The 12778-nt window shown below is 41.4% G+C and overlaps 1 protein-coding gene across 1 annotated transcript in view; it reads right to left on the reverse strand.

The window, feature by feature from the left end:
- LOC109882307 (anthrax toxin receptor 2-like) overlaps nucleotides 1–12778 on the reverse strand; it is a 132737-nt gene that overhangs the window by 106191 nt on the left and 13768 nt on the right. The window contains exons 3-6 of the mRNA XM_031816750.1: nucleotides 10017–10088; nucleotides 9747–9828; nucleotides 7664–7768; nucleotides 7147–7296 (exon numbers count right to left, since the gene is read on the reverse strand). Of these exons, the coding sequence (XP_031672610.1) occupies nucleotides 7147–7296; nucleotides 7664–7768; nucleotides 9747–9828; nucleotides 10017–10088 (409 nt within the window). The remainder of the gene's footprint in view (nucleotides 1–7146; nucleotides 7297–7663; nucleotides 7769–9746; nucleotides 9829–10016; nucleotides 10089–12778) is intronic.

Here is a 12778-nt window from a genome sequence, read left to right on the forward strand (position 1 = left end):
AGGAGAGAGAGGGAGCTATGTGGGGGGAGAGAGGGACCTACGGGAGGAAGGAGTAGGGGAGAGAGAGCAGAGAGAGGGAGCTATGTGGGGGGAGAGAGGGACCTACGGGAGGGAGGAGTAGGAGAGGGAGAGGAGAGAGAGGGAGAGAAGGGGGAGCTAATTCATCATTGATGGATAAATTATGCAGGGCTATTACATTCCTCCGTACTATTAAAAACCCAGAGCCGACATCCATGTGAGCCCACTGTCATACAGATGGCATTATCATATAGAAAGGTCTTCTATGTGAGCCCACTGTCATACAGATGGCATTATCATATAGAAAGGTCTTCTATGTGAGCCCACTGTCATACAGATGGCATTATCATATAGAAAGACCTTCTATGTGAGCCCACTGTCATACAGATGGCATTATCATATAGAAAGGTCTTCTATGTGAGCCCACTGTCATACAGATGGCATTATCATATAGAAAGGCCTTCTATGTGAGCCCACTGTGTCATACAGGCTATCTCCTACTATACCAATAAATCAACAGAGGACAAACTATGCAACTCCATCCTACACAATGGGTAAAAATGTTCATATTAAAATATGTGGCACTTGGACCCTTCTCGGACGTCACCACAAAAAGACTTGAATCCGAAGTGGAGAGAGCATTTACTAGGGCTATTGATACAACAATTCATTGTATTGTGATAATTTTTGATTTCATACAATTTTATTACTTTAGTTTATTTCTATTTCTTGAACTGCATTGGTGGTTAAGGGCGTGTAAGTAATCATTTCACTGTCAGGTCTACTACACATGTTGTATTCGGTCGCTTTTGACGAATCAAATTGGATTTGAAATAGATTTAAGAAAATATTGATTAAATAAACTAAAGAAAAAAATTAAATTACATAACAAAAACGAGGCTATATACAGGGGGTATCGGTACCGAGTCAATGTGTGGGGGTACAGGTTAGTTGAGGTCATGTGTACATGTAGGTGAGGGTAAAGTGACTGTACATAGATAATAAACAGTAGTACAGGTTAGTTGAGGTAATCTGTACATGTAGGTGGGGGTAAAGTGACTGTACATAGATAACAAACAGTAGTACAGGTTAGTTGAGGTCATGTGTACATGTAGGTAGGGGTAAAGTGACTGTACATAGATAATAAACAGTAGTACAGGTTAGTTGAGGTCATCTGTATATGTAGGTGAGGGTAAAGTGACTGTACATAGATAACAAACAGTAGTACAGGTTAGTTGAGGTAATGTACATGTAGGTACGGGTAAAGTGACTGTACATAGATAATAAACAGTAGTACAGGTTAGTTGAGGTAATCTGTATATGTAGGTGAGGGTAAAGTGACTGTACATAGATAATAAACAGTAGTACAGGTTAGTTGAGGTAATGTACATGTAGGTACGGGTAAAGTGACTGTACATAGATAATAAACAGTAGTACAGGTTAGTTGAGGTAATGTACATGTAGGTGAGGGTAAAGTGACTGTACATAGATAATAAACAGTAGTACAGGTTAGTTGAGGTAATGTACATGTAGGTGAGGGTAAAGTGACTGTACATAGATAATAAACAGTAGTACAGGTTAGTTGAGGTAATGTACATGTAGGTGGGGGTAAAGTGACTGTACATAGATAATAAACAGAGTAGCAGCAGTGTAAAAACAAAGGGGTGGAGGTCAATGTAAATAGTCCGGTGGCCATTTGATTAATTATTCAGCAGTCTTATTGCTTGGGGGTAGAAGCTGTTAAGCAGCCTTTTGGGCCTAAGACTTGGCTCTCCGGTACAGCTTGTCGTGCGGTAGCAGAGAGAACAGTCTATGACTTGGCTCTCCGGTACAGCTTGTCGTGCGGTAGCAGAGAGAACAGTCTATGACTTGGCTCTCCGGTACAGCTTGTCGTGCGGTAGCAGAGAGAACAGTCTATGACTTGGCTCTCCGGTACAGCTTGTCGTGCGGTAGCAGAGAGAACAGTCTATGACTTGGCTCTCCGGTACAGCTTGTCGTGCGGTAGCAGAGAGAACAGTCTATGACTTGGCTCTCCGGTACAGCTTGTCGTGCGGTAGCAGAGAGAACAGTCTATGACTTGGCTCTCCGGTACAGCTTGTCGTGCGGTAGCAGAGAGAACAGTCTATGACTTGGCTCTCCGGTACAGCTTGTCGTGCGGTAGCAGAGAGAACAGTCTATGACTTGGCTCTCCGGTACAGCTTGTCGTGCGGTAGCAGAGAGAACAGTCTATGACTTGGCTCTCCGGTACAGCTTGTCGTGCGGTAGCAGAGAGAACAGTCTATGACTTGGCTCTCCGGTACAGCTTGTCGTGCGGTAGCAGAGAGAACAGTCTATGACTTGGCTCTCCGGTACAGCTTGTCATGCGGTAGCAGAGAGAACAGTCTATGACTTGGCTCTCCGGTACAGCTTGTCGTGCGGTAGCAGAGAGGACAGTCTAAGACTTGGCTCTCCGGTACAGCTTGTCATGCGGTAGCAGAGAGAACAGTCTAAGACTTGGCTCTCCGGTACAGCTTGTCGTGAGGTAGCAGAGAGAACAGTCTATGACTTGGGTGTCCGGTACAGCTTGTCGTGCGGTAGCAGAGAGAACAGTCTATGACTTGGCTCTCCTGTACAGCTTGTCATGCGGTAGCAGAGAGAACAGTCTATGACTTGGCTCTCCGGTACAGCTTGTCGTGCGGTAGCAGAGAGAACAGTCTAAGACTTGGCTCTCCGGTACAGCTTGTCGTGCGGTAGCAGAGAGAACAGTCTATGACTTGGCTCTCCGGTACAGCTTGTCGTGCGGTAGCAGAGAGAACAGTCTATGACTTGGCTCTCCGGTACAGCTTGTAGTGAGGTAGCAGAGAGAACAGTCTATGACTTGGGTGTCTGAAGTCTTTTACCATTTGTTGGGCCTTCCTCTGCTACATGCTGAACATGAAGGGCAGTCTGCCTCTGCATAACAGGATATGACCACAACAGTGTTGCATAGTACTTCACAGCCTTCATTAGAATATGAAGTCACTAACAGTCGGCTTTTCAAAATAATTATAACTTGAACTGTCTTCTCTCAATTCGGGAAAATGTTCCTGTAACACTGAAGTCACTGTGTACTGTATACGCGGAGCGAGTGGGTCCCAGAAAGCTGAAAGCTGCACAGATGATTTCAAATTGTAGAAATCCAAGTGAGGACTGACGAGGCCAGCGAGGTCCAGCAGCATCCAAGATTACTAATCACTGGAGAATGCTGTTTCTCTCTCTCTCTCTGTGTGTTTCCTTTGGAACACAAACAGTAATTCAGCTGGTCAAAATTGTGCAACTTTGGAGCTTTGCAGCGATTAGGGGTTGTGTGAGAATGTGTGTTTTTCGATTTTGGTCAAACTCTATAGTTCAATTAGTAATGTAACTAAATGTTGCAGTAGCTTGGTGGTAGTTGAACAAAATAATAATTAAGGTAGTGTTTCCAGTAGTTAATGCACGTTTTACCATGTAGCTAACTACTGGAACTACACACTACTGTTTTACCATGTAGCGGTGTAGCTAACTACTGGAACTACACACTACTGTTTTACCATGTAGCTAACTACTGGAGCTACACACTACTGTTTTATCATGTAGCTAACTACTGGAACTACACACTACTGTTTTACCATGTAGCGGTGTAGCTAACTACTGGAACTACACACTACTGTTTTACCATATAGCAGTGTAGCTAACTACTGGAACTACACACTACTGTTTTACCATGTAGCGATGTAGCTAACTACTGGAACTACACACTACTGTTTTACCATGTAGCTAACTACTGGAGCTACACACTACTGTTTTATCATGTAGCTAACTACTGGAACTACACACTACTGTTTTACCATGTAGCTAACTACTGGAACTACACACTACTGTTTTACCATGTAGCGGTGTAGCTAACTACTGGAACTACACACTACTGTTTTACCATGTAGCTAACTACTGGAGCTACACACTACTGTTTTATCATGTAGCTAACTACTGGAACTACACACTACTGTTTTACCATGTAGCGGTGTAGCTAACTACTGGAACTACACACTACAGTTTTACCATGTAGCGGTGTAGCTAACTACTGGAACTACACACTACTGTTTTACCATGTAGCTAACTACTGGAGCTACACACTAGTGTTTTATCATGTAGCTAACTACTGGAACTACACACTACTGTTTTACCATGTAGCGGTGTAGCTAACTACTGGAACTACACACTACTGTTTTACCATGTAGCGGTGTAGCTAACTACTGGAACTACACACTACTGTTTTACCATGTAGCGGTGTAGCTAACTACTGGAACTACACACTACTGGTTTACCATGTAGCTAACTACTAGAACTACACACTACTGTTTTACCATGTAGCGGTGTAGCTAACTACTGGAACTACACACTACTGTTTTACCATGTAGCTAACTACTGGAACTACACACTACTGTTTTACCATGTAGCAGTATAGCTAACTACTGGAACTACACACTACTGTTTTACCATGTAGCTGTGTAGCTAACTACTGGAACTACACACTACTGTTTTACCATGTAGCGGTGTAGCTAACTACTGGAACTACACACTACTGTTTTACCATGTAGCGGTGTAGCTAACTACTGGAACTACACACTACTGTTTTACCATGTAGCGGTGTAGCTAACTACTGGAACTACACACTACTGGTTTACCATGTAGCAGTGTAGCTAACTACTGGATCTACACACTACTGTTTTACCATGTAGCGGTGTAGCTAACTACTGGAGCTACACACTACTGTTTTACCATGTAGCGGTGTAGCTAACTACTGGAGCTACACACTACTGTTTTACCATGTAGCGGTGTAGCTAACTACTGGAACTACACACTACTGTTTTACCATGTAGCGGTGTAGCTAACTACTGGAACTACACACTACTGTTTTACCATGTAGCGGTGTAGCTAACTACTGGAACTACACACTACTGTTTTACCATGTAGCGGTGTAGCTAACTACTGGAACTACACACTACTGTTTTACCATGTAGCGGTGTAGCTAACTACTGGAACTACACACTACTGGTTTACCATGTAGCAGTGTAGCTAACTACTGGAGCTACACACTACTGTTTTACCATGTAGCGGTGTAGCTAACTACTGGAACTACACACTACTGTTTTACCATGTAGCGGTGTAGCTAACTACTGGAACTACACACTACTGTTTTACCATGTAGCGGTGTAGCTAACTACTGGAACTACACACTACTGTTTTACCATGTAGCGGTGTAGCTAACTACTGGAACTACACACTACTGGTTTACCATGTAGCAGTGTAGCTAACTACTGGAACTACACACTACTGTTTTACCATGTAGCGGTGTAGCTAACTACTGGAACTACACACTACTGTTTTACCATGTAGCGGTGTAGCTAACTACTGGAACTACACACTACTGTTTTACCATGTAGCGGTGTAGCTAACTACTGGAGCTACACACTACTGTTTTACCATGTAGCGGTGTAGCTAACTACTGGAACTACACACTACTATATGGGTGTAGTAGACCAGAACTTTCTTTCAATTTCAGAATCAGACAAGTCTAATAAAACATTGTTTTATTTGTTTTTAAGTAAATTACACATTCTTTTAACAAATGACCCCAAAGTGACATGTTCTTGCAAGTTGTAGCGTATGACGTCAAATTTACATATGATACTTTTTCATGAAGTAGTTTGGATGAAGTTTGGACTTTTTCAAAGTAATGTTAGTAAAAAAATCTATTTTTCTTAAAGGTAGATTTAGTGTAACTTATTCCGGTGTGAAGTAATTGGTAGCTTGGAAAAAAACTATATTTTCAGAGTTGCTTCCCCAAACACTACCAATGACTAACTGTCAGCACTGAGGACAGCGCTGTCCTCCTGCGGATTCTGTTAGTGTATGTGGTTTAACACAGCCTTTCCTGTCTACATGTTGAAACACAGAGAGCCACAAGCAGTTATTACCTACTCTCTTTTCATCTACCTACTCTCTTTCCCATCTACCTACTCTCTTTCCATCTACCTACTCTCTTTCCATCTACCTACTCTCTTTCCATCTATCTAACTACTCTCTTTCCATCTACCTACTCTCTTTCCATCTACCTACTCTCTCTTTCCATGTACCTACTCTCTTTCCATCTACCTACTCTCTCTTTCCATCTATCTACTCTCTTTCCATCTACCTACTCTCTCTTTCCATCTACCTACTCTCTCTTTCCATGTACCTACTCTCTTTCCATGTACCTACTCTCTCTTTCCATCTACCTACTCTCTTTCCATCTACCTACTCTCTCTTTCCATGTACCTACTCTCTTTCCATGTACCTACTCTCTCTTTCCATGTTCCCTACTCTCTTTCCATCTACCTACTCTCTCTTTCCATCTACCTACTCTCTTTCCATCAACCTACTCTCTTTCCATCTACCTACATTATTTTCATGTACCTACTCTCTTTCCATCCATCTACCTACTCTCTTTCCATGTACCTACTCTCTTTTCATCTACCTACTCTCTTTCCATCTACCTACTCTCTCTTTCCATGTACCTACTCTCTTTCCATCTACCTACTCTCTCTTTCCATGTACCTACTCTCTTTTCATCTACCTACTCTCTTTCCATCTACCTACTCTCTTTCCATCCATCTACCTACTCTCTTTCCATCCATCTACCTACTCTCTTTCCATGTACCTACTCTCTCTTTCCATCAACCTACTCTCTTTCCATCAACCTACTCTCTTTCCATCAACCTACTCTCTTTCCATCAACCTACTCTCTTTCCATCTACCTAAATGGAGTCTTTCCATTTTTTTTTAATTTTACCTTTATTTAACTAGGCAAGTCAGTAAGAACAAATTCTTATTTTCAATGATAGCCCAGGAACAGTGGGTTAACTGCCTTGTTCAGGGGCAGAACGACAGATTGTTACCCTGTCAGCTCGGGGATTTGATCTAGCAACCTTTTGGTTACTAGTCCAACACTCTAACCACTAAGCTACCTACAAGCTCCAAACAAAAGGCATTTCTTTTTCCACAAGAAGGTTGCACTGAAGTGCCTTGAAAACTCACCGCCTACTTCACATTTATTTACAGTAAAACAGTGAATTAATGAACATGTCTTACTGAATTCACAATGCCTTTGAGTGCATGGAAGCCATCTTTAACAGGAAACACTTGATCTTTGGTGTCAGCAACCTCGGCTAGCTGTTGCTCGTCAAAGTCCTTGATACCAACACAGTACACCCGAGCACCGTAGTACCTTGCATCGTTGGCCTGCATTAGAAAAAGATATTGTTTTATTGTTTATTTCACTTTATATATTCACTTTATATATTATCTCACTTGCTTTGGCAATGTTAACACATGTTTCCCATGACAATAAAGCCCCTTGAATTGAATTGAATTGAATTGAAAAAAATAAAAACTTTAACTTTAAACCAACAAGTAACTTTCTGAATTGGACATTCATGCCAGAATTCTTGGACCCAGATTATACATAATCATTTTTTTTTTTATTGTCATGGAAATTCTCAATTGAGCATGCTTTTTAGTCTAAGACTAGGCTTAGTCTGTTATTAGAAAACCATCATTTTTACGTTGTAAACGTGAATTTTTTTTCGCTTGGATAAAAAAAACTCACCATTTCAACTGTTAGTTCATGTACATAGACCTCCAGCTTTCCGTCCGTCAAAGCCACGATGATGCTGGAGGACTTGGTCGCTTGGGCTTTGATTTGAAGGTTTGCCTTTTCGGTTCAAACACAAGAGGTGGGAATGGAGGAATAAACACAGAGATATGAGCTGTATTAGTAAATAACACTATAGAGTAAGAGGGTTGGTGTCAGTTCCATTAGGCCTACTGTTCAGTCAACTCAGGAAGTAAACGGAAATTACAGGAAGTAAACAGAAATTACAGGAAGTAAACGGAAATTACAGGAAGTAAACAGAAATTACAGGCAGTAAACGGAATTACAACTCCAATTACAATTTTGCTTCATGCTTTCCAATTAGGAAAATTGGAATTGGAATGATATTTTTTAAAAGTTTACTTCCTGGCTGAGTTGACAAAAATTGAAATGGCAGTGACCCCAACCTAATACACCTGACATGTCTACAGAAGGAGAATACATTCAAAATGAACTGTTATAGAGGAGTCATAATGTATTCGTTAGTTCACCTGGCGTACTTCCAGCATGGTAGGCTTTTGAATTGCTCCCTATTTAAACCGTGTTTAGTGCCAACACAGCAAACGCCTAGCTATTAGGCTAGCACAGATAGGGTCAAACGCCTAGCTATTAGGCTAGCACAGGGTCAAATGGCAGACTGAAAATGCTTCACTATTATTCTACAATGTATTAGGCTAGCACAGATAGGGTCAAACGCCTAGCTATTAGGCTAGCACAGATAGGGTCAAATGCCTAGCTATTAGGCTAGCACAGATAAGGTCAAACGCCTAGCTATTAGGCTAGCACAGATGGGGTCAAATGCCTAGCTATTAGGCTAGGACAGATAGGGTCAAACGCCTAGCTATTAGGCTAGCACAGGGTCAAATGGCAGACTGAAAATGCTAGCACAGATAGGATCAAATGCCTAGCTATTAGGCTAGCACAGATAGGGTCAAACGCCTAGCTATTAGGCTAGCACAGATAGGGTCAAATGCCTAGCTATTAGGCTAGCACAGATAGGGTCAAACGCCTAGCTATTATGTTAGCACAGATAGGGTCAAACGCCTAGCTATTAGGCTAGCACAGATAGGGTCAAATGCCTAGCTATTAGGCTAGCACAGATAGGGTCAAACGCCTAGCTATTAGGCTAGCACAGATGGGGTCAAACGCCTAGCTATTAGGCTAGCACAGATGGGGTCAAACGCCTAGCTATTAGGCTAGCACAGATAGGGTCAAACGCCTAGCTATTAGGCTAGCACAGGGTCAAATGGCAGACTGAAAATGCTAGCACAGATAGGATCAAATGGCAGACTGACAAGGCTAGCACAGATAGGGTCAAATGGCAGACTGACAATGCTAGCAGAGATAGGGTCAAATGGCAGACTGACAATGCTAGCACAGACAGGGTCAAATGGCAGACTGACAAGGCTAGCACAGATAGGGTCAAATGGCAGACTGACAAGGCTAGCACAGATAGGGTCAAATTGCAGACTGACAATGTTAACACAGTATTTTACTGTAATGATTATAACGTGGGGGATATTATGCTCAGTACTGAAGGCTTCTCTAGTGAGGTGACCACTGGCTAGTGGTTTCGACTAGGTTTAGGGTAAGGTTTAGGATTAGGAGTAGGTTTAGGGTAAGGTTTAGGGTAAGGTTTAGGATTAGGATTAAGGTTAGGTTTAGGGTAAGGTTTAGGGTAAGGTTTAGGATTTGGTTTAGGATTAGGATTAGGTTTAGGGTAAGGTTTAGGGTAAGGATTAGGTTTAGGGTAAGGTTTGGGATTTGGTTTAGGATTAGGTTTGGGATTAGGTTTAGGGTAAGGTTTAGGGTAAGGATTAGGGTTAGGTTTAGAGTAAGGTTTAGGGTTAGGTTTAGGGTAAGGTTTAGGGTAAGGATTAGGGTTAGGTTTAGAGTAAGGTTTAGGGTTAGGATTAGGGTTAGGTTTAGAGTAAGGTTTAGAGTAAGGTTTAGAGTAAGGTTTAGGGTTAATGGATAGTTGAACATCTGTAAAGTATGTATTGGGGACTATCCAATGAACGTGTTACCCATACTGCACCTCTTTAATCCCTTCATGCATGTAGGTCTCCCCTGCAGGCTTCACCTCTCTCAGTCTCTCCAGGCCTTCCTGGATTTCATATCTTCAAACAAAAAGACATCAACTTACCATTTTCTGGCAACATTTTTTTGGTACGGTGTTTTTGCCAGTGGATACAAATAAAAATGTCCATAATTATGACTGTTATAAGCATGTAATATGAACGCTTATAATGTGTTATTACAAGGCTTATAATATGTTATGTCATTCTCAATAGGAAGGATACCACACCTGTCTCCAGTGAGAGGTAACATCACTTTGGCTGAAGACGAGAACACTATAAAGGAGACCCTCATGCTGGGGCTGGAATTAAACAACACAGTAGAATATATATCAGGTTAATATTACAGTAGAATATATATCAGGTCAATATACAGTAGAATATATATCAGGTTAATATTACAGTAGAATATATATCAGGTTAATATTACAGTAGAATATATATCAGGTTAATATTACAGTAGAATATATATCAGGTTAATATACAGTAGAATATATATCAGGTTAATATTACAGTAGAATATATATCAGGTTAATATTACAGTAGAATATATATCAGGTTAATATTACAGTAGAATATATATCAGGTTAATATTACAGTAGAATATATATCAGGTTAATATTACAGTAGAATATATATCAGGTTAATATTACAGTAGAATATATATCAGGTTAATATTACAGTAGAATATATATCAGGTTAATATACAGTAGAATATATATCAGGTTAAAAGTACAGTAGAATATATATATCAGGTCAATATACAGTATTATCATTAGTATTATTGTATCTGTCACGCCTTGGTCTTAGTAGTTTGTGTTTTCTTTAATTATTTGTTCAGGCCAGGGTGTGACATGGGTTTATTGTATTGTCTTATTGGGGTTTTTGTAGGCATTGGGATTGTGGTTGATTAGGGGTGTGTCTAGTGTAGGCTTGGCTGCCTGAGGCGGTTCTCAATCAGAGTCAGGTGATTCTCGTTGTCTCGGATTGGGAACCGTATTTAGGTAGCCTGAGTTTCACTTTGTATTTCGTGGGTGATTGTTCCTGTCTCTGTGTAGTTTCACCAGATAGGCTGTATTAGGTTGGTGGGTGATTGTTCCTGTCTCTGTGTAGTTTCACCAGATAGGCTGTAATTAGGTTTCACGTTCCGTTTGTTGTTTTGTATTTTTGTATAGTTGTTTCATGTGTCGTCATTTCTTCATTAAAGATCATGAATAACCACCACACTGCATTTCGGTCCGACTCTCTTTCGACAAACGAAGAACGCCGTTACAGTATCCTATTCTAGACATCCTTTTTCATTGGAGAATTCACAGTGATGTAACTCAGCAATCTGTGAAGGTGTGATCATTATGTTGTCATTGACATCATAAAACCAGCATGCGATAGATGGTTATTGAATAGGCTGTTAAGTGTAAAGACATTATTTTAGATGTGACGAAATGAAATGTTACATGGTATACAAGATACACTAGTTTGTATCACCTGATTCTAGTACCAGGAAGTGGTTAACATACAGGAAACAGATTGTCATGACTCCCCCCCCCCCCCCCACCCCCCCCCCCCCCCCCACACACACACACACATACAGGATGTTGTGCAATACATTTTTATGCCTGTCAATGTATGAGGGTGTGAATGGGAAACGGACAGTCATGCGCTTGCTTCCAGACCAAACCCACACAATCTAAATGTGGCCGTTCCACCTGTCCATTACTTTTGCCTTGACTGATACTTATTCATTTATCAGCAAAGGTGCAAACACAGCTGTGCATGGATATAAATATTTAGCTAAAAAAAAATATGTAAATACCTTTACAAACTCTGAAAAAGAAAAAAGTCCTCAGAGATGTGAGTTCTTCAGAGCATAAGGAGAGGTGCTGCTTTCTCCCACCCACATGACACATGGCCAGGTCTCAGCTAGTCTCAGCTAGTCTCAGCTAGTTTCAGCTAGTCTCAACTAGTCTCACCTAGTCTCAGCAGGTCTCAACTAGTATCAGCTAGTCTCAGCTAGTCTCAACTAGCATTATCTAGTCTCAGCTAGTCTCAACTAGTCTCAACTAGTCTCAACTAGTATCAGATAGTCTCAGCTAGTCTCATCTAGTCTCAACTAGTCTTACCTAGTCTCAGCTAGTCTAAACTAGTCTCAACTAGTCTCAACTAGTCTAAACTAGTCTCCGCTAGTCTCAACTCATCTCAGCTAGTATCAGCTAGTCTCAACTAGTCTCAGATATCCTCAGCTAGTCTCAGCTAGTCTCAGCTAGTCTCAGCTAGTCTCAACTAGTCTCAGCTAGTCTCAGCTAGTCTCAGCTAGTCTCAGCTATCCTCAGATAGTCTCAGATACTCAGCTAGTCTCAGATATTCTCAGCTAGTCTCAGCTATCCTCAGCTAGTCTCAGCTAGTCTCAGATATTCTCAGCTAGTCTCAGCTAGTCTCAACTTGTCTCAGCTATCTTCAGCTAGTCTCAACTAGTCTCAGCTATCCTCAGGTAGCCTCAGCTAGTTTCAGCTAGTCTCAGCTAGTCTCAACGAGTCTCAGCTAGTCTCAACTAGTCTCAGCTAGTCTAAACTAGTCTCAGCTAGTCTCAGCTAGTCTCAACTAGTCTCAGATATCCTCAGCTAGTCTCAGCTAGTCTCAACTAGTCTCAGCTAGTCTCAGCTAGTCTCAGCTAGTCTCAACTAGTCTCAGCTAGTCTCAGCTATCCTCAGATAGTCTCAGCTATCCTCAGATACTCAGCTAGTCTCAGATATTCTCAGCTAGTCTCAGCTATCCTCAGCTAGTCTCAGCTAGTCTCAGATATTCTCAGCTAGTCTCAGCTAGTCTCAACTTGTCTCAGCTATCTTCAGCTAGTCTCAGCTAGTCTCAGCTAGTCTCAACTAGTCTCAGCTATCCTCAGGTAGCCTCAGCTAGTTTCAGCTAGTCTCAGCTAGTCTCAGCTAGTCTCAGCTAGTCTCAGCTAGTCTCAACTAGTCTCAGCTAGTCTCAGCTAGTC

The sequence above is a fragment of the Oncorhynchus kisutch genome, linkage group LG3 (genome assembly GCF_002021735.2).
Source record: "Oncorhynchus kisutch isolate 150728-3 linkage group LG3, Okis_V2, whole genome shotgun sequence".
In the NCBI taxonomy this organism is placed as follows: domain Eukaryota; kingdom Metazoa; phylum Chordata; class Actinopteri; order Salmoniformes; family Salmonidae; genus Oncorhynchus; species Oncorhynchus kisutch.